The following is a 23,084-nucleotide window of genomic DNA, read 5'->3' on the forward strand; positions in this document are numbered from 1 at the left end:
GCTCAGCATTTAATAAACAGAACAGAAAATAAAAAGGTTGAACAAACAAACACAAGCACAAAATAGGACACGGCACTATACGCCAAAATAAAAAGACAAACAAAACGGACTAGACAGACAAACACGGTGAGCAGATACGTTTAACTATTATTATTCTTCTTATTATTATTATTATTACCTCCGTCTCCAATCCCGTTCTCCACTCACTGAACACCCAACCCCGAGTGAAAGAAATGTGCATCTATATATACTGTTGTGCTGGGATTCAATTACTAATTAATTATTCACTTGAATCCCAGCATGTGAATTAATTCTGTGCAACCCCGTGCTCACATATTATTACATACTTTAAATTCACGTGAAGTGATAGTGCAATCCCGTGCCTAAATATAATTATACAATTTTAACTCGCACGTGAAACACAGACACGTTTATATCCCGTGTACCAATGACTATACACCAACATTTACACATGCAACATACAACACATAACACACAAATGCACACAGGGGCGGGGCACATTGCCACATGATGTCATAGCACTAGTACCAACTGTGGACTATAAAGAGGGCTACAATCCATTAGTAGCAAAGGTAAAATAATCCAACAATACAATACATGCAGCACAGGTTATTGAGAGTATCAGATGATGTATGATTTACATATATCTGACCCAAGTAAGATGTGTTGCAAGCTATGCTGGACCTCTCCTAGGCTATGTCGGATGTGTCTCATGCTTTGTCCAACTTTTACCAGGCTTTGCCAGGCTTATCTCATCATTGTGCACGGTGTGTTCTGTACCTAGCAACACGTGTATATGTGTGTGTTTGTGTAGGTAAGCATGGGCTACACTGACTGGCCAAATTAATAGACAATGTAAGTCAAATTTGAAAATTCCCTGCACGCAAATGTCTGTGATCATGTGTCAACTATTCAGCAACAATAATGGGGTTAGCCGAAGGATCTCCATGACTTCACAAGAGTCACGATCGTGCTCCCTGATGCAGTCACTGCTTTATCAAGGCAGTTTCCTGGGTATTCCTACAACGGCCACAGAGAAAACCACCAGGAAAGACTAGTCATGACTGATCAACCCTTCAAGTGTACAACATATTGTGAAGAGCACCCACTAACCCTATCTACAAACTGAACCGCTTGCATATTTACTGATCGAACCTGCCCTCTTAATTACTATTAAAGACAAAACTATTTTTACAGCAACAGAATGTAGATCTGCAACTGTTAGATTATTTGAACAGACCCCAGGATGGCTTGTGGCATGTTGTGGAATCTATGCCACAGCATGCCAGCTGTCATTCTCATTTATTTAGGCCAGTCACTTTGGAGGATATTATAATACACCGTGTTTTACATTGAGAAAACAAACAATGCAGTATAGGTTGTTTATTAAGTCTTTCCAATTGTATAGATTAGATTATTTCAGTGCTGTTAATTATACAAAAATTAAAAGCCTTACATATAACTATTAGTATACAGTATGTAAGATTATTTATTGGTGTATTTACTAAGGTAGTTACTAATTATACGCAGTGAGAATTATTATTATTTTTTATAAGTGTGTCTGTGAACTTGGTCCCCCCATGAGCTTTGACTAATGTGATTATTTCTTTCAATGCTGGTATTGGCTGTGTGCTGCCGTGTATGTCTTGCCAGTTGGAAGCCCCATACTTTTGCATTTAGATTTTTATAACTGCAGTTAATCGGATTGTAAGTTATATTAATGATTAATAACTGTTTGTATGTGACTAACTGGCTGTGTAATAAAATATCTTGCAATTGTATTCTTGTCTCTTCTCCATTTTGTTGACCAAACTAGCCACCATCATCTGTTTCAAAGATCCTGGCATCAAACATGTTGGGGTGAAGTTCAAATTTATAAATAATATTCTGGGTCTGGCCCCCTCCCAGTGGCTACTGGCTTGTCCTGCTAAGGGCAGGTCAAATTGGGTTCAAGGGTTAATTTGGTAATAGTAATCTTTCCCTGGGTTTTTATTAAGTGTCAACTCAATATCTTTGATGGCTAAAACAAGCTTCATATCACTGTTTTTAGATTTTAGCTCAGTTTTCCAATTTCCACCCCTCTACGTTGCAATGTTATTATGTTCTTGTGGCAGGTTGGCTTGCAGTGGTGAGGTGTGGTGACGTCACGGACCAGGAAGTAACAGAACCAAAACAGTGGATGGGCGTGTGAAGCTGAATGCAACTGCACTCAGCGTATTTATTAACTCGTAAAACAAAACATTTAAACAAACAACAAAACACAAAACAAAAAGGCGCGATGGCCAAACAAACAGAAACAAGTATATTTTAAATATAGCAATTGTTTTTTCGCTCGCTCACTCTCCCGTGCTCTCCTCTGTACACTCACCCCCGCAGCACGGACAGCTGCAGGTTCTTATACTCTGGCCGAGGAGTTAACTAGCTGTTAATGATCTTATTTCCCCTCGGCCACAATCTGCACGCGTTTGGTAAGGATGCGTGACTGTCAGCTAGTTAAATAATCAGTAGCTGATCAGCCACGCACCCTCACAAGGTTTTAAATTATGAATAACAAATACGCAGCGCTTTTATCTGCGCCGCAAACAATAATATAAATAATAATGAATAAATAAATATATAGGGGCGGGACACTCCGCCACAGTTCCATATTTGTTCTATCTCTGAGTTTGGAATGTCTGGGTTTGGAATTATACTCCCTGTGCCAGAAACATTTAGAAAGTGAGAAATGCGTTTGGAAAGACCATTAAATCAGTGTAGAATTGGTCATGGAGGTTTGTGATTTGGGGTTTGACCATAAAATAAAACTGCTTAAAAGATATTAAGCACATGCAAAACCTAAAGCTATCAGACTGGGAATGTTTGTTAACATATATAAAATGTTCGCATGCTATGACACCTAAGACCAAACATGTTTCTCCTTTACAGCCTTCCATCAGTACACCCCTAGTGAAAAAAAGTATTGAAAGGAAAGTCCCATTTTAAGATTCATTGTAAAATTAGGGGATCACCCAGTGGCACACCTAGTAAAAGCATCTCTGCGAGGTGTGCAGGGTCATGCAGTCAGGTTTGCGTCCTGGCTGTGCAAAGTCACCCTTGTTTACTGGGGATCCCAGAGGGAGTGTCGCATTCACTCTGGCACTCCCAATGGTAATGGAGGCAAAACCGTGATCATGTTTTTAAATACTAACTTTCAACTGGATTTTTATATTATAAATACTGTATTGATTTTCTACCCCACACACTAGAGTTTTCTGGAATCTCAAATAGACACTGGTTCTTCCAAGACTGAATTTGAAGGGAGTTTCACACTATACCACTTTCTTTGTGTGCACCCTCTGTCCATTGCATTCTGTTCACATCCCTGGCACTTGGGTGTCACTCTGCTATCACTATGAATGAAAAGGCTATAAAAGAGTTTCACAGGTCTCCGTAGGGCACAAGATTTCCAAAGCATGCAAATGTTTCATTGGCACGATCTGACGCGATGTGACAAATTGAACTGAGCTGCCCTGGCAGGACACTTGGAAAGATTCTGAGTGATTTCTCAGCCTGAAGCTAGAGTTGTCTCTAATGCCGACCTCGTGGCAAATCAATAAACAAGCTGTCACAATTCTCCAGCTCAACAGAGAAAAATAAAACCACTCACCAGCTTTACCTGCCACGCGTCTGCAAAGCAAAGCAAGCTCTGCAAAGGGTTCAAGTCATTTGCGAAATTAATTGACCACATAATTACTCAACATCTGTTTCCTGACTGTTTACTTGCAAAAAACACAAAGAAATTAATCATATCTGGCAGGCAGAAATGACGCGCAAAACAGCTTCTCCATACAGAGGCAATAAGTGTTGTGTCAAGCAATATGGCATATCCAGCAACTGTTAGCATTTTTTTTTATTATCTACGGCTCTGTGGGTAAGCGCTTTGGCTTGGATGCAGGTTACAGACACGAGTCCATAAGACACTGATGTTTTCCACCCCATAGATATACTGCACTAGTGTTTCCTATATAAGCTGCAAAGTTCAAGTGGTTTAAAAATAAACCAACAACAACAAAAAAATACATTTTAAACAACTTCAAAATGGCTGAAATAATCTCAGATTTCTATTGTTGTTTTGATTTGGACTGTAATTTCCAAACTAATTGAGTCAAGACATGCCAGTTACTGATCTGCCTGCGTCTGACTTATCCGAACAGTCCGTAGCCCTTTCATTATCACTGGTAATGATAGGAAACAACAGACAGGCTGCAAACTGAGTTCAAGGTTCTATCTAAAAAGACACTTGTGAAGAGGCCATAAACAGGGTTCTAAAATAATCCACGTCAAAGCATAGTCTGTTGAAAATAGAAAATAATGTAATACAAATGGTTTCCAGCATATTTTCTGTGACATATACAAGCTGCATCTCCCTGCTGCAAGTCAGTTTCAGACACAATGCGCACAGCAGCAGAATGATCACCCCATTCAAGAGAATATACTGAGGATTCCCACCCAGTCTCCCTGAAGGAATAGAGGAGTAATGCTAGAGGAATGATCCCATACACCCGCTATATACTGTATCATTGCTTGTGGACTCCATACACCCCCTATATACTGTATCATTGCTGATGGAATGATCCAGTGCAACCCTATAAATACTGTATCATTGCTTGTGCAATGACTGCTAAATGCAATTACTCCCTGAACACAGATCACACAGTCGTGTCCTTCTTATTAAAATACCCCAGACCACACCCATTCATCACCTTGTCAAAGGAATCAATCACAGCTGTTTTTATGCATCTTCACTGCATTTAAAACATCTCTCCTTTTTGTTTGATTCCTCCATAGTTACTCCTATGGGCTTGTGGCAGGATGGCTTGCAGTGGTGAGGTGTGGCGACGTCACGGACCAGGAAGTAACTGAATCAAAACAGTGGATGGGCCAGTGAAGCTGAATGCTACTGCACTCAGCGTATTTAATAAATAAATAAACAAAAGAAAAGATTTAAACAATCAACAAAACAAAGGGCACGAGGGCCAAACGAATCAGACAGACAAACAAGTAAGTAAGTGTCGTGCTGGCTAATACACCACGTTTACGCAATTGTTAAATTCTGTCTTCTCTCTCTATCGCCCCGTACCTCCTCTCTGTACACCCACCCTGCAGGTTCTTATACTCTGGCCGAGGGGTTAACTAGCTGTTAATTATCTTATTACCCCTTGGCCACAGTCTGCACGCGTTTGGTAAGGATGCGTGACTGTCAGCTAGTTAAATAATCAGTAGCTGATCAGTCATGCATCCTCACTGGGTTTTTAAATTATAAATATAAAAAACAATAACAAAAGACGCGGCGCTTTTATCCACGCCGCAAACAAAAATACAAATAATAATAAATAGGGACGGGACACTGCGCCATAGGGCTCTATAATGAAGAATACAATACAGCAGCTACTTCACAAGACCGATAAGGAGACGAATGAAGGAAAACTTCAAAAGTCTGTCCTTTGTGAATTCTCCATTAAAGAGAATTAGGACGGTACATCGAACAGTATTAGTGGCCTTGCAATCGCCTCTCCTGAGATGTACCGCGCGGGGCTTGAGATGAAGATGCAAAGCCAGTTCATGTCTTGTTAACTTACTGCAGCTAAGTATCTTTTTTAGGGATAATCACATTTGATTGGCTCTCAGTGCTCTCTATTCATCATGAACAACACTGTATTACAGGAATAACAGGTTTAGAAAGAGACACAGTAAACAGTGATAGTAAACATGTATTAATACATCTGTTTGCAGAACATGCTTTCAGAGACTGTTGCACTTCCTTGGTCATTTCAGTTGAAAGGTAAAAACTGTCCACACCCCTTCAATGGCTTCTTTCCTGTTAAGCAACCAGCTGTCTGACATGCTTTGCAGCCAGTAACATGCTTTCATCCAAAAGACACTGCTGGGGTGACATGACCTAGGAAATGCAAGTGTATCAGATCTTCTGAGCATGGCAACTTTGAATTTCTTTAACGTAAGGTAGTACCAGATATCATGCTTTAAAATGAAAATGCACGTTTGTGTTACACGTTTTTCTTTCAAAACTGCACATTTGTAGTTAATGGAAGCGCGGAACGTGTATGATTTATGGAAAGATTTTACAGTAAGGCAGGCGTTTACAAGTCTGTTTTAGATTCATTGTGTATGGAGCCACATTTGAATGTATTGTGGGGTTAAAGAGTTCACACTCTATGCTAATGACTCCTCTGGTGTAAAATTGTAAAATGATTTTGGAGACAAACAGTGCAATTAGTATGTTCAGTATTTCATATCAAACAGTTAGAAAATAATTGAAATGTGTTTTAGTGTCCCTCTACATGAGGTGTGCTTTACTAAAGCCCTTCTTCAATTAAATATGATTTCTGCAGGTTCAGTATTCATAGTGGATCGTTTCAAAGCTTAGTGGGCTTCACACAAGATGAGCTTGTCCGTTCATACCTGTAACAAGATAACTGTTGATATGTTCACAATTATTCAGAGCCATACCCTTACAAATCCTGTATGAATATATATATATATATATATATATATATATATATATATATATATATAGAGAGAGAGAGAGAGAGAGAGAGAGAGAGAGAGAGAGAGAGAGAGAGAGAGAGAGAGAGAGAGAGAGAGAGAGTGTATGTGTGTGGAACTGTACAGAAACTAGTAATTTGTAGAAATGTCATCTTTATTTTAAGCTTTACTTTCTGAAGCTCAATCGGATACCTGAGTAGCATGCTGATATTTGACTTTTTCAGCTTGCTTTTTTATTAGTTTTAAAACGAGCTTGTAATATATTACTAACCATTACCAAAAAAATCACCAACATGTATTCATGTGTTTGTAAGCAGGTAGTTAATTATTAATAAACTAAAAAAGTTCCCCGTAAAATAAAGCATGGCCAAAAATCCTATCAAAATCAAAATTCTATAGAAATAGGCTGCCATGATAAGAAGTCATTACAGTGGACGCTGTTTGCTTTGTAGCTGTAGTTTTCTTAAAGATAAAGATTTATTTAGTGACTTGCAAAGCTGTAATTGTACAGCTACTTGGGTAATATCGACATTTTACTGACATGTTGGTACTATATGGGTTTGTGTTTGGGTTGCTTTGATATTAGTTAGCTGATTCCAGTTATCTGGGAGTAGGACTTTGCTGTGGGTACTTGTAGGTGGACTACTACACCACAAGAAACAAGGACCAAGGACCAGGGGTCACAAATGGAGATTAGATAAAGGGGCATTCAGAACAGAAAATAGGAGGCACTTTTTTACACAGAGAATTGTGAGGGTATGGAACCAACTCCACGGTAATGTTGTTGAAGCTGACACCCTGGGATCCTTCAAGAAGTTGTTTTATGAGATTCTGGGATCAATAAGCTACTAACAACCAAACGAGCAAGATGGGCTGAATGGCCTCCTCTCGTTTGTAAACTTTCTTATGTTCTTATGTTCTTAAGTCAGCATGTGTAGGGGAGACCGGGGACAGTTGTAACACGGGATGGTTGTAACACCTTGAATTTCTCCAATCAGAAGCAAGCTAGAGTCCATCACTCACTGGCACGTGCTCAGTCCAGGTCTCCGTCTGCCTGTGGAACTGTCTGTGCCAAAGCCCTGAGATTTTATCTACAAAAATCCATTTTTGACCTAGTAGAGTACATTTTTTCCTCAAATTTCTTTTTTGTGATATACCTGTGTTATCCAGTTTATGTATCCAGGCTTTTAGCAGTCTCATCCCTGATCTCTGTACTTCAAATTGACACAATTGCTTGCTCTTAGTTTTGTTGTTTCTTGCTGGAACCTGGGGTTTAGTAATGGCTCCCTGGGTTGGGGCCAGTTGTAGCACGTGTTACAATTGACCGCATACACCATTAGCTGAACTATATTTGGGCACATGAATCTTGCACTGAAGGAAACAAAATGTTCATATACTGTATCACAATTGTGACTCAGAGTGACATATTCTTGCTTGAAAAGGCCTATAATTTTAGGAATGGTAAACAGTTTTAAAAGTAGGACAACAAAAAAAAATTGCCTTATGTGAACATTTTTATTTTTCAATAGAGATATTCAGTTTTTGAGTTTAATAAAAACAAACATTTGCTGCATGTGAAAACTGATCTTATTCAATAAAACATTCAGTTCTTGAGTTAAATTTAATGTGTTGATATTTATTTAATTATTCTTCACAGAATGTTACAACTCCCCCCCCCCCCCCCCCCCCAAACTAGCTCAAATCATCTGTGTGTAATGGAGAGAATGGTACAACATTTTACAACTGTCCCTGGTCTCCCCTACCTATGGGATGTCGTGCTGCTTTTACTGCCTTTAAAACAAATGCCCCCAGGCTAAGTACTGTATTATGAGTTTACCATGAATTTCATGTAGCTGGAGACCTAATGTTGGCATGATGGCTCTGCATTTGGGTCTGAACAGTCCTTCTGAGGAGTAGTTTAATAATACAAATGTGCAGTCGTGCAGTTTAATAATACAATTGTGTAGTAGTGCAGTTTGCTTTATATTCATCAAGGCTAAAAATAAAATATACAAACTACAGACACTTTCAATTTCTACATTTTCCAGGGAATATTCTATATTCTATATTTTTGATAGAAAAATGTTTTGGATTGTTTTATAGTGGGATGTTAAAACAGTTTATAAGTCCATCCATCCATCCCCCCCCCCCCCCCCCCCCAAAAAAAAATGTTAATGACCCCAGGGAGAGCTGTGTCCAGAGCTGAAAGAGGGTCGTTCTTCTAGTAGTTGTTCTACACCTATCTATTCATACCCCTGCCAAGTGGCTCTTTAATTCTTTCTCATTTGCATGTAGACTAAAAGCTGGCTGCCCATACACTCAGGAGACTCCACTGGTTATACTTGACATCCATCCAGAAATGAGCCGGTTCATCATTGATCCTAGATCTCCCTGTGCGGCTAGAAAATATCAATATCTGCGTAAGCTAGAGAAGTACAGCAGGGGGTCTTTTGAAAAGAACTGACACCCCTTCAGGAATCTTAACAAGCTATTACACTGTACCATGACATAACTGCCAGCATGGAATTAGACCTTGTCTCGACTAAGACTAAATATTTGCCTTTCAATTACATTAGTGATCTGGCATGTTTTAAATCAGGTCTCTGTGATCTGGCATGTTTTAAAACAGGACTCAGTGATCTGGCATGTTTTAAATCAGGACTCTGTGATCTGGCATGTTTTAAATCAGGACTCAGTGATTTGGCATGTTTTAAATCAGGACTCAGTGATCTGGTATGTTTTAAAATATCTGACATGTTTTAAATCAGGACTCAGTGATCTGGCATGTTTTAAAAGATCTGGCATGTTTTAAACCAGGACTCTGTGATCTGGCATGTTTTAAACCAGGACTCTGTGATCTGGCATGTTTTAAATCAGGACTCAGTGATCTGGCATCTTTTAAAAGATCTGGCATGTTTTAAACCAGGACTCTGTGATCTGGTATGTTTTAAAAGATCTGGCATGTTTTAAACCAGGACTCTGTGATCTCTCATGTTTTAAATCAGGACTCAGTGATATGGCATGTTTTAAAAGATCTGGCATGTTTTAAACCAGGACTCTGTGATATGGCATGTTTTAAAAGATCTGGCATGTTTTAAACCAGGACTCTGTGATATGGCATGTTTTAAAAGATCTGGCATGTTTTAAACCAGGACTCTGTGATATGGCATGTTTTAAGCTCATTGTATCTCTGCAATCACAGGCATACCGGAACTCACCTACTGTGTCAATGCTGACTCAAGGACACATCACTGTTAAAGGAACCCAAGCCTGCCTTGGACGAACACCAGGTAATGGTTGGTTCGAACAGGGATGAGTATCAGCCCAGTGCTAATGCCAAGGCTACAAACTCCTGTCAGGTAGGGCAGCTTCATTACTCATTTGGATGTTTAAACTCTAATTACAAAGTGAGCGCAGCTCATTCCAATAATGACCTGCTGTGCATTCTTATACCAGTACATATCAAATCTGCAGTTTTGAAAGAATCATACATTTTTATTAAAACATGATATCTGGTACTACACTGGGTTAAAGACAGTATTTGACCCAGAAGACACTCCTGAGGTGATCTAGGAAGTGCAAGTGTAGCAGATTTTCTGTGAATAAGGCATGGTAACTGAGAACTTGATTCAGTGTCAGATCTCATGTTTTAAAATGGAAATACATGAAACTGCACATCTGAGATCTAGCTGATGGAAGAGCACCATAGATATGATGTAGTTATTTTTTTCATAGGTATACTTTAATATAAGTTGATTTTATTATATAGAGTGTGTGGTTTGAGTGGATTAGAATCCATCCAGTATCACATCAAGGCTTGTTCAGTGTTTAGATTGTCTTGCTCTTCCATTTAATTGCTGCTATATCAAGAGCCAGCTCTTTCTGGCAAACCGCCAGTGCAGGGTAGCCAGTGTGTGTCATCAGTTTGTCAGAACAGTTTTTCAGCATGATCCCTGTGAGTTTTTGTATCAATCAAGGCGACACACAAAGGGCAAGTGAAAAAGCGAAAAAGCACCTGCACAACTCAGAGTTTTTTTGTGGTTCCAAAAATCATTCATTCTCTGTAACATGTGTCACAATGTGCATCTGTTTTTGAAGCTTTATTAATTACGCCCTCAGAATAAAACCATTAGTAAAAAATACAATGATCACAGAAAATAACAAAGTGCAGCAAAGAGGCGTGTGGTGTGCAAGGCCAGTTGTAATGCCAGGGGAGTGCAGGGTTGCTGGAAGTGTTATGGAGGTACAATGGTCAGGGTCTGTTTCTCCTCACTGTGCTACAGCGGCCCCTACTGGTCTGGCACTCCATGAGCTCAAAGCAGGCTTTTGTCTTCTAGGGCCCAATCGCTTGCTGACATCCGCTGTAGGGTTCCCGGGTGTAAAGAGGCTATTGGCTTGGTCGTGGGTTCGGAGGACAAACACTGACCTTCCGTTCTCCTGTTTTTGGGATTACTGTGGTGAGGGAACATATTCGGACATTCTACATTGAAGAAAAATGATGACCATAACAAACATCAACCGTATTTACAGAACAGTATAGAATAAATAGTTCAATAACAATTGGATAAGTGGTATTTAAGAGCTCATGGTAAAATATATTAAAATGATTGATTTACAGTACGTGGAAAAATTGAATGTGTTCTCAAGACACACCTAAAAATGCAATCGTGACTTGTTTGTACGGACTAGCTGCACATGCTTTACGTTACTTCACGACAGGTTTACGCGACAGTCAGTCAGTGTGTGTTTCTGAATGATGTTGTTCGAGACTTTGCTATAACTTCGCTAAATGTTAACACCAAATTTAATAACTGGATAAGTGGGCTCTACTATACGCCTGTTGACAGGGACTTCATCCCCTGCGGGGATAAGAAAAGTCTGCTTTTCTCAGAACAGCAGGCTACTTTTTCATTCAGCTATTCAGTGTATCCTTGTTACAGAACATAACAGCATAAAAGCCCTCAGAACTTCTATCATACTACACAAAACCTAAACTGTTAGCGCTGGTGTAGGACTAGAGATGGAAAACACTGTTCAAAGGTGGCTTTGGTTTTGGACTGTGGAAAGAAAGAAAGTCTAAGCCTGCATCCTCCTTGGTTGACATTGCTGGCATTGAACCTAGCCTTACGAAGAGTGCATTGCCAGCACATTGTTGTTGAAATCAGCTCCTTAATGAGCAAAAAGAACCCCAGTATCAAAAACGTAATTCTAATTAGTCTCTACTGAAATGCAAGTACAGGAATGGCGATACCCTGTTGCCACCAGCTCACCCTGTCCTTTTTGAAGTTAATTCTGAAGTGCAGTTAGATCAGGCAACATGACCCAGGGCAGAATTTGAGAGCTTTGGAAGCATGTCATTAAAAAACACTTTATTCTAAATACCTGTTCCTGTCTCCTCATTACAAACTAAAGTCAATCAACACCAGCAGCACCCCCTGCCACATGTCATTATTTCAGCAATTTATTAAGTATATTGTCAGCAGTTTACGCCCAAGGAGAAAAAACTATATCCATTTCTTTCATATTAATGATTGAGCCAGCAGAAGATAGGAAAGATATTTGCAGCATCTAAAGCCCAGTATCTTTATTTAGTTTTTGATGTGTCTCTTAATAAAGCAAAACCAAAATGATGTCACGCTTTCAAGATAAGGCCCCAAGTGGCAGTATATATGTACACATCATAATTAGAGACTGGTTAAATTTAGATAGGATCAGCAGCCTGGGAAGTGCTGTCAAAGCAAAAAAAAAATAACATAGAAGGTCTGTGGCTTTATTAAAGGAAAGATTGAATAGACAATATAGAAATATAGCTCTCGATGGAAAAGAAAGAGTTGCTCAAACAAAAAGGACAAGAGAATGTGATTTAAAAAAAATATATGTATTAAATATTAATACAAAATAAAAAAATGAATGTAATTAACTTATCTTAAACTCCTCAGAAGTGAACTGAGTCAGGACAATGAGAACAGTCACCTCCCTAGCAGCCGGATAGGGTATTATTATTAGAGTATTACCTGATACACACTGTGACAGAGAGGACCCTGTCGCTGGTTCTTGCGCGGATGTGTACCTTTATGGAAGCCGCTGCGACGTGCAACAGGGAACGAATTGCTAGGCAATCAATTGAGCCGGGAGGCTAATCCAGTGCTGCGCTGCTTTGGAAGTCCTGATTGGCTAGGGGGCGTGCTCAGGGATCCTGCACGCAGCTCAAAAAGCGTCTGCGCCACAGCTCAAGGCTACTGCACAGCCATGGCTACACAGACAGGCACATTTACATTGAGGAGGAGAGCTTCCAGTTTACATTGAGGAGGAGAGCTTCCACGCCGCAGGATAACTACTGCGCAACCCTTCAACTGCAATACGGTGCCTGTTAATGCGCTGCCCAGCCAGAACCATCGGAAAGACCCGGGGACGGTTGTACTAAAGGGATCCGGGCTCAGATCTTGATCTTGATCCTAGTTGTGTTGCACTTAACGGATCAGTGCTCAATCTGAGCTCAAATCTGAGCTCAAACCTGAACTTGCTTTTGAGCAGGATCAGAACTTGATCCCACTTTTGCAAAATGGAGGAACTAAACGTAATTTGTTTTATTCGAAACCATTAGACACATATAGGTCAGGTTTTTAAAGATAGGCAAAACCCTCTTGAGGTTTTTGGCGAGAAAGAGGTAAGAAGACGGTACAGATTAACACCGGGTACCATAATTGAATTAACAAACATGGTTGATCCGATAGTTGGGCCGACGACGGAGCACAGACATGCCTTACCAACACTGTTAAAAGTCTGTTTAACGTTGAGATTTTTCGCAACGGGCAGCTATCAACAAGTAGTCGGAGACATAATTGGGGTTGATAAATCAACCGCCAGCCGAGTGATACACCCCGTCTCCACTGCCATTATATAAAAGATGAATCAATTCATCCACTTTCCTTCAGCAAACTTGAACCATACAAAAGATGATTTTTTCAAAAAAGCTGGTATGAGAAACTTTATTTAAATAAAAGATCAAATAAATAATTTAATTAATAATTAATTTAATAACTTGACCACTCAATATAATATAATGTGAACACTCATACACATACTACATAATACTGTGTATTGGTATAAGTACAGTACTTCCCAGCTCTTTTTCGTCTGCTTATGCTAACTTCTCATTGGGCTATTGTAGGCCTCTCATTTAGGATGAGGGCTGGTGATAGGTTGTAACCGGGGGTGGGGGGTTGGACCAGAGCCTATTTGGCTCTGGGTTGGACCTGTCCGGTAACCATGGTGATAACATGCGGGCAGGGTAACTTTAAAACCAGAGCAGAATGAACAGTCATGACAGACAAAAACGAGTGTAGACTGTGCAGCAATTAACACTTAAACATTAACCACTGGTTTCACAGACCCTGATTAGCACTAATCTTGGACTATCTAATGTTAAATTACATAGGCTAGTCTAGCCCTTAGTATGTTATCTGTATATTTGTGGTTTTAATAATAATAATAATAATAATAATAATAATAATAATAATAATAATAGAAATAAAGTATGCAATTGAGAAATGTCATCCTCTATTGTCTTCTTCATTATTATCCTCTCTTTCAGAGTAATTTGTTCAGTCTGTTGTGTATCTATGAAATAAAACATATTTATATATTAACAGTACGATTGTCATGTAATATATTTGGTTCTTATGGGAAAAAAAGGTTGTTCAATACATTGTTATATACTATTATCTCATTACAAACACATTCAAAATAGTTAGCTTTACCATCAGTGACAATGAAGACGTAGTCCTGTGCTAAAAAAAAGCACAATAATTAAAAAAATACATCCACACTAAATTAAGTGATTATTAACGATGGTGAATTACTTTAAGTACTGTATTCCCATGGCTTTCTGGCTGAGGAGGACCTCCCCCTGTCTTGCAAGCTGAAGCTAATTTCTCTTTTGCTACAAAAAAGTATTTAGTCTATTATAATTACTCTAAAATGCTAAACAACAAACAATACATTATTGAGTAAAAAATAATACTTACATCGCTGTCTTGAGAACATAAGAACATAAGAAAGTTTACAAACGAGAGGAGGCCATTCAGCCCATCTTGCTCGTTTGGTTGTTAGTAGCTTATTGATCCTAGAATCTCATCAAGCAGCTTCTTGAAGGATCCCAGGGTGTCAGCTTCAACAACATTACTGGGGAGTTGGTTCCAGACCCTCACAATTCTCTGTGTAAAAAAGTGCCTCCTATCTTCTGTTCTGAATGCCCCTTTATCTAATCTCCATTTGTGACCCCTGGTCCTTGTTTCTTTTTTCAGGTCAAAAAAGTCCCCTGGGTCAACATTGTCAATACCTTTTAGGATTTTGAATGTTTGAATAAGATCGCCGCGTAGTCTTCTTTGTTCAAGACTGAATAGATTCAATTCTTTTAGCCTGTCTGCATACAACATGCCTTTTAAACCCGGGATAATTCTGGTTGCTCTTCTTTGCACTCTTTCTAGAGCAGCAATATCCTTTTTGTAACGAGGTGACCAGAACTGAACACAATATTCTAGGTGAGGTCTTACTAATGCAAGTCAAGCAGGTTAGTTAGACACGATCTCCCTTTTCTAAAACCATGCTGACTGTCTCCCAGGATATTGTTACCATATAGGTAATTTTCCATTTTAGATCTTATTATAGTTTCCATAAGTTTACATATAATAGAAGTCAGGCTTATTGGTCTGTAGTTACCTGGTTCGGTTTTGTCTCCCTTTCTATCTGGTATATAAAATCGTGAAATAAAATATGAGTGAAATTCGCTATTTATGCTTTGGTTAATTTGTTCATTTTTTATATATCCCAGTATTTTTATACTAATTTTATATACTAACGTTACCCAATACATTTATATACTCCATATATACTGCATATATACTCCATATAAAATTAGACGTAAGTGGTTATATTTTGATTAATTCTACCAGTTATAATTTCTTCTTTTTCCCTATATACTACAGCTAACGCCTCCTCCTCATGGGAAGTCCATCTTCTCGAGATTTTGTTTAGTCTGCTTACACGCAAAAAACACCGTCACTGTATAGTTACCTCCTTAGTTACCACAAGCGCTGCTTAAAAATCGGATCAGTGGAGCCTGATCCTGATCCTTTTAGTACAACGCCTTTTCAAGATCCGGCTCCAGTGAGCCCGGATCGAATCCTGTTTTTTGATCTCGTTAGTACAACCGGCCCCCGGAGTCGTGGGGAGGCCAGGACTTTGGGAACAAAAGCAGTATAGATAGGGTTTCGTAGTGTAGTAGGCTCCTGGAGCGAGATGTCTCTTTTAGTGGGGCTAGCGCTTACCGTGAGTGGTAAACTTTTATTTTTTAGCTTTGTTTTCTTTTCTTTATTAAAGCCGGCGCTAGGATTACCCTAGCGTGGGCCTGTGTTGTTATTAAATCTGCACGCCTTTGTGGCATGTAAACACCCACTGCTCTGTGTCTTACTCATTATTATTCAGTGACATCCCATGTAGGTAACATCCCCCGTTACACACACATACAAGCAATGGCCCTCCCTTTATTAAAGGTTTAACACAATATATTTCCAGTTTTCCCGTGCTTTTTAATATGCTTTACCATACCTCTCTGGGCTTCACCGTGCTTACCTATGCTTTATCATGCTTTCACTGTGCTATATTACATTTTATAAGTGAAACTCCAGATTTTCCTGTCTTTGTAGAACTTCAAAATATAGGCCCAGATATTCGAAGCGATGTGCAAAATTTGAGCCTCGCAAAAAATAGTGCTTTTGCACAAAAATGTATATTTTCCAACACAGCACAAAACAGTTGTGAGAAGTTGGAAAATAGCAGTTTTTTGCTCAATTCGCAAATGTGTTTGTGCCTCGCAAAACCACCTGCGGAATTGGAATACTCCTCAGACGAGTCTACACTCAAATGTAACCTGCACATGGAATGCAGAATCAAAGCTCAACACACATTGGTAGCACTGGCACCCCCGAACTTGCATGCCCACCCCCACAAATATATAAATAAGCTACTAAATGGAGAAATGAAACCATGGACCACAGGATAGTGAAGGCTATTTAACATATAACTTAAATAAAAATATATTGTAGCTACTTGCTAACTGGATAAGTGTCAACATGAAGGAGACAGACAAAATATATCTGTAGCATCAAGGTCTACTCTATGCAGCTTTATATGCATACAAGTCTGTACTTCATTTGTAAAAATTCGATTTAAACAATGTTATGAATTTCTGCATTGTTGCATCAGATCTTAAATTTGGATCATTTTTCTTCCTCCTCATAAATCTAAGTCATTTGGAATGTGCCCTTCCAAATTTTGCTCTTCTGATTTTTTGCTGGTTGGTTTGTACAGCTGTTCTGAGGTGTAGTCGTGAGCCTTTTGTGTTTGTAATTTACACGCGGCACAGCGTGCAGTCTTATTATCTTATAGGGGTCGTGCCACATCTAGAAATAATAAGGCTATAAACTCCTGGAGTTTACAGACATAACGTTTACTATCAATTATAATCTATTTTAGGAAGGAAAGAATAAGCATTAACCTAGAAAATGTGGAAAAGCATTGGGCTTTGCATGAAAGCATGCACTCTGTAATTACTGACCTTTAAATTCCATGTCATCCCATATATATTAACTGAATGCGTTATATTCTGCAGGTTAGTAGTCAGCAGATGTTAATTTATTTTTAAATATCAGATTTTTTTTTTAGTTGCTATAAATCACTATGCCACATTAAGACCACAGTTGCTATGGCAAACAGCTGCGTCAACTTGCATGTTGCTGCTTTTTTTTTTTTTTTTAACAATTATTTGTATTTATTTTCCAATTTTTTCCCCAATTTTGGAATGTCCAATTATTATTCAACCTGGCTCACCGGTGCAACCCCGTCACTAACTCAGGAGAGAGACTCGCACTTGCACTCGCACTCGCGTGCTCCTAAACGAGTGCCGTCAGCCGTCCACTTTTTTTTTGCTCTGTAAGCCCGCCGTGCAGCCATCTTCAGAACTTACACGTCGGAGGACCACGCAGTTCTGAATTGCGTACAGGCTGGACTGCAGGCACCCAGTCAGCCACAGGGGTCGTTGGTGTGCAGTGAGCCAAGGACTCCCCAGCCAACCTAACCCCTACACTGCCCAGGTAGCGCTTGGCCAATTGTGCACTGCCCCCTGGGAACTCCTGTCCACGGTCGGCAGTGGCATAGCTTAGATTCGAACCGGCGATCTCCAAGCTATAGGGCGCATCCTGCACTCTGGGCGCCCCTTTGCATTTTGCTTCTTGTTATTTTTGTTTTATTTGTATTTTTTCACAAAAAAACATGTATACCATATACACTATGCCGATTCATAATTCACGCAACATTGTTTTTTTGCACTGTTTTCAATTCTACATCAATCTGTCATCTGTTGGCCAAATGGAGTGTCACAGAGTGTTCCAAGTTTAGCTCCTACAGTGTGGTACAGTATATTAAAGTGACTGTAGCTAAAAAAAGTTCAGTACATTTTGTTATATAGAGCTTAAATGTGCAGTTTTTAAACAAAATATTGCACTCCCTGGTCATTTCACCTGGAGGGTAAACATGCCTCCAACCCTTGTCTGGCTTCTTTCCTGTCAACAACCAATCAGTTGCTTCCCCTATTGACTGACATGCTTTCAACCAATAATGACACTGCTGGTGTGAAATGGTCCAGGAGGTAAAGCAGTAACAGACTTTAAAGAAGGCAAGGCAAGCAAACTGAGAACTCATTTTAGATGTCTGTTTTATAATGAAAACATATATTTGCTATAACATGTGTTAATTGCACAATTGAAACCTATGTAGCTAATCGAAGTACACAATGGGCAAGATTGATGGAATTATTTTGCAGCTACAATTACTGTAAGCTGCACATTGATTGTGTGCATTTCACAGTCACTGGATGGGATCTCCGGATAGTTCGAGCAGAATAAGGAAGTATGTATGAGTTTAGAAGCCTTTAGCAGATCTGCGTTTATTAGATCTGAGGAGTAAAACAGAGCCCAGCGCTCTGGCGCTATACTGCAACTGCAAGAGAATTTGAGATTTCATTTGCCACTCAAGCCAAAGCGGGTGGATCCTGATCTAAAACTGGGACCACCAGAGAAACAAAACAAGGTGCATTCCATAGGCTATTGGTATAATGAGCACCAGTAACAATGGCAACAGAGAGGCTATTTTAAAGATATTGTTTGAACATTACTTGTGTATTTTTCCTTTCTCTAAATGGCAAAGGTTGCTTGGTAAAGAGCTTTGATAAATATGGCCCATGTTATTCCAGCAGCAGCCCTGGGATTCCCTTCCTCCTAATGAGAAATGATGATTATTTCTTGCTTTTTAAAATCAGTCATGCTGTGCAATTTGTCATGTAATTGCTGTGTAATGAGTGGAAATTGTAATAGGTTGTGGATTTTCATATGAAATTGTGCCAGTATGTTATAATACTTGTGTGTGTGTGTGTGTGAGTGCTTTGTTAATCATGTACATATTATACTGTATACTATACACTGTATGTAACAGGTATTTTGAGAACACAAAAGCCTGCTTGAAAATACAGTACTTTGTGCTTTATAGACCAGCTATGATCAGCACTGAAAAACGACCCAAGACTTTCCAGCATGCTGATGTCTACACATTACATAAGGTCTTTTTTTCAGGGGTGCTTGAATGATTGCACTGTATTTTATGTCAGTGTGTCCGGATCGGGAACTCTCTGAGTTACTTATCCTCATGCATGGTATACAATAAGATTGTAGCATGGATCACATTGCACTGAAAGCACTGGAATATCTACAAATGAAGCCTCTGCCCTCCTCAAGGTGCGTAGTGTTGTATACCACACGTCTGCGGTTGCCATTTATAACTAAATATGTATATCAATGTTTGAAAAACTAGTTGGAGATGGCCCTCTGTCCCTCACTGGTATTTTTCTGTGTGTGCCTGTGCGTATGTGAGGGCCTTTAGCTCTTTACCTTTCACATGCTTAAATTCCTGCCACAATACATGGGAATCACTGAGGAGTCTAGGCTTCTTATTACCCAATAAGCCTTTTTAATTGTTCAGCAGACTAAATTAACTATCACTTGTAGAAGATTAAATGCCTGAAAAGTACACTTAATGTCATTACCACTACCAACATTATCTTCAGACACAAATTAAAACTGGACATCAGGACAATGGACAGTCATGCATAGCCTTTTAGAAATGAAAGCACTTCTGTAATGACAGTGGGGGGGGGGGGGGGCAATGTTTCCCCCCATTCTTTTAACTTTCTTCTGGAATTGATAGTGCTTCATCTTCTAAATTAGAACTATCACACAGCGATCTGCATACATGTAAGTAGGATTTAGTGCCTCAGATCAGGAGCCAACAAGGGATCTCCGTTTACCAATGCATTTTCAAAACCGACTTATCCTGCTGTATAGCTGACTGCAGCCAAGTTAGAATTATAAATAGCAGTTTCTTGAGACATTCCTACAGTACAGTAGATAATATTGTTTTGTTTTTCTATCTTAGGTATTGCCATAGCTTTTCCAATTGTTTGAATTCCATTGTTTCTATGTTTCTTGACAGATCCTAACATAGTTTTGTGTATTTCTCATAAGATCGGGAGTAGATTCTATGACTTTAGTAGTGGAGACTACTGGAAAAGAGCCCTTGTAAAGCCCTTATAAAGGTTACCTGCAGTAAAAGCACAACACAGTGTAACAAAACATAGGGAAAGCATGGCAAAGCATAGGTAAGTATTGTAAACACCAGAGAGGTATAGTAAAGCTTACTAAAAAAAACCTGGCAAACTATGGGAGATGAATAGGTTAATCATGGGTAACACATTGGGGAAAACTGCAAAATGACAATGCAAATGTAAACTTTATAAGAGAAGGCAAGAATCTATAGAATAAAAGCAACAGAAAGAGAACAGAACACACTTTAAGGTCATTTTCTATAGCCATGGAATATAATAGCAATGATTAATTAGTTCTGAAGTGTAGAGAACTCGGAGCTAAACATTCCAGTCCCTAAAATAAGCAATACTATGTATTAGAACTCTGAATGTTAGTCTCTTTGTACACTACACTCCAAAAGCTTGGTAAACTGCAAACCTTAGGTACATTTATAAACTATAGCTGCATTTCTAAAGTCTTTATCTCTGTGATCCAGAAATCAAAGCCAAAGCAAAATAAGTGCTGCAACCACTCCAGTGTTTTGCCACATATTGATCAAGCGCCATGACTTGGCCATCCAGCAGTCTCCCTGATTGAAGTGGATGGCATTGCTGCATACCTGTAGCTCCTACAGGCTCCGCACATACAGGACTTAGGTTCCTCTGTTGAGCACCTCACCCATCTGTGTCGCTTTTCATCTTTTTTTTTCTTTGAGCGTATTTTCAACATGGAGATGCTGATATGAATATATTATCATGAACTAGAGAGGATAACCAATCTCATATTGCCTCAATATCAGACAGACAGGTAGAAAGACAGAGAGTGCTATGGGGGGGACCCACTAACTAACTGAAGCATCAGTGGTGTATAAAAATATCTGTTTAAAAGCTGTTTAAAACATTTTCTTGATTTTTAAACTGCTTCAACAAAGTGCTGCATGACAGGTTAATCCTGCAGGTTAATGCATTGAATTGTAACAATCTAAATGTTTAATAGGTATTTCCAATATCAGACCCTGTCTTGATGAATGGAAAGGAGATATTGGCACTTTGTGTAAGTTTTGGTAAACTATTAAACAAAAAAATTGTCAACCTCTCCTCCATGTTGCTTTAGTATGGACCAGCAGTCCTGTTCCAAAGTGTTAAGACACAGCTGCTTTTCAGAATCTCTAAACCTTGAACAGGTGTCCAGTACTTACCCCGTGTGCAGGATATGACAGCCAGCCCCACTCCCCCTGGATCGACGATGTATCTAAGAGATTCACTGCAAAACAGAAACACACGTTGAACATACAAAATCATACATCCCAGAGCTACACTGTATGTAAATACATTTGAACTCATAGTACATTGCACATGGTGTGGTCACGTAAAAAAACAACATGCAAAGGATCTGAACCATGTGAGCGTAACAAATATGAAAAACCAAGCAGACACGCTCCACAAAGAGCACTGCTTGGGAATGAAGTCATGGATCCGTCACAGGGAATTCCAAGCCTCTAAAACACTGCAGGGACTGCAGTTACTGTGTGTGCTTGGGTACAAGTACAAGGGTCTAGAGCAGGGGTGGCAAGAACTGGTCCTGGAGAGCCACAATCCTGCAGGTTTTCTGGGTATCTTTAAATCATCAAAGGCTAAAGACCCGGACACATGTTAGTGCTGACCAATTAAGAAAATCAGTTCAATGAAGTAACGGAGAACTCAGGTGGAATGGAAACCAGAAGACCCTGCAGCTCTCCAGGAGCAGGGTTGTCCAGCCCTGGTCTATAAGATGGGGATTTTGCCACTCACACTATTTCTTTCCACGTGTATCGAATCTAGTGAGACTTTGCCCATTTCAAGGCCATTTTTCCTACTTTGTGATAAATGTTAAAAGACAATATTGTTTCAAAGAGGAGCTGACACTTAAAATGGACGTGGAGTAGGGAAAGCACATTACAATTAGCAGAATTGCACAAGTGGGCCATAAACATAGGATTCGATACACATGAGGAAGATATGAATGTGGCAACAGACAAGTTCATTTCTGCAAATATACCCTGTGGCAGTTCAATTAAAGGGGAACGACTTTCATAGTAAATATTTCATTTTTGGTCATTACTTGTAGGCAAAATTATCATCTTATAGGACCCTTGTCCTTTGTTGAAAAAAACATTTTTGAACCCTGTAAAATAACTCATTTCTATGTGTTAACCGGTACTCTATGTGCTAAACAGAAAATAAAATAATGTAACTTTATAAACACATGACTGTAAAGACCAGCACTTGGATAACATTTGAATTATAACACCACTATCCATCTGTGGAAGGGTGGGGGTATTCACTGACACGGGAGACAGAAGATTTTATTTGCAAACACGGCACAGGTGCCCATATTTATTTATTTTACTTATTTATTTTTTATTTAGTTTAGCCCGCAGAGGGCGCTGTTGTCCGTGGTCTGGATACTGCCGACAATAAACCAGGACCATGGGGTTGCCAACACAGGTATCCCAATCCGTGCACCTTCAAGTGCTCAAAAATAATAATGAAAACAGAAGGCGAAAGAAAAAGGGAAAATAAAACACAGTAATAAAACTACAAACAAAAGTGCTGCTTATGCAGTGCCCCCACTGCCGCTAAGCCGGTCAGCACGGGTCTCCGTCCTACACTGTTGTGCCTATACACTGGGGTTGGCCAGGGTTCCCCGTACCTCTACACACATCCCCTCGGGTACGTATTTATTTATATTGCTCTGTGAAAATTAGTTTTTTTTTTTTTTTTATGAAAGGCTGCCCCCTCAGCCGGGCTTGCCTGCTCCTTGTTTCACGCTGGCCTCTTCTGCCAG

General features: G+C 39.4%; 1 protein-coding gene across 2 annotated transcripts in view; it reads right to left on the reverse strand.

Annotated features, from left to right (window-relative positions):
• LOC117963742 (ephrin type-A receptor 8-like) overlaps window positions 1-23,084 on the reverse strand; it is a 170,575-nt gene that overhangs the window by 111,000 nt on the left and 36,491 nt on the right. For both annotated transcript variants that reach the window (XM_059002195.1, XM_059002196.1), the window contains exon 2: window positions 21,457-21,521. In XM_059002195.1, the coding sequence (XP_058858178.1) occupies window positions 21,457-21,521 (65 nt within the window). The remainder of the gene's footprint in view (window positions 1-21,456; window positions 21,522-23,084) is intronic.

This window comes from Acipenser ruthenus, chromosome 27 (assembly GCF_902713425.1).
Source record: "Acipenser ruthenus chromosome 27, fAciRut3.2 maternal haplotype, whole genome shotgun sequence".
Lineage (NCBI taxonomy): Eukaryota > Metazoa > Chordata > Actinopteri > Acipenseriformes > Acipenseridae > Acipenser > Acipenser ruthenus.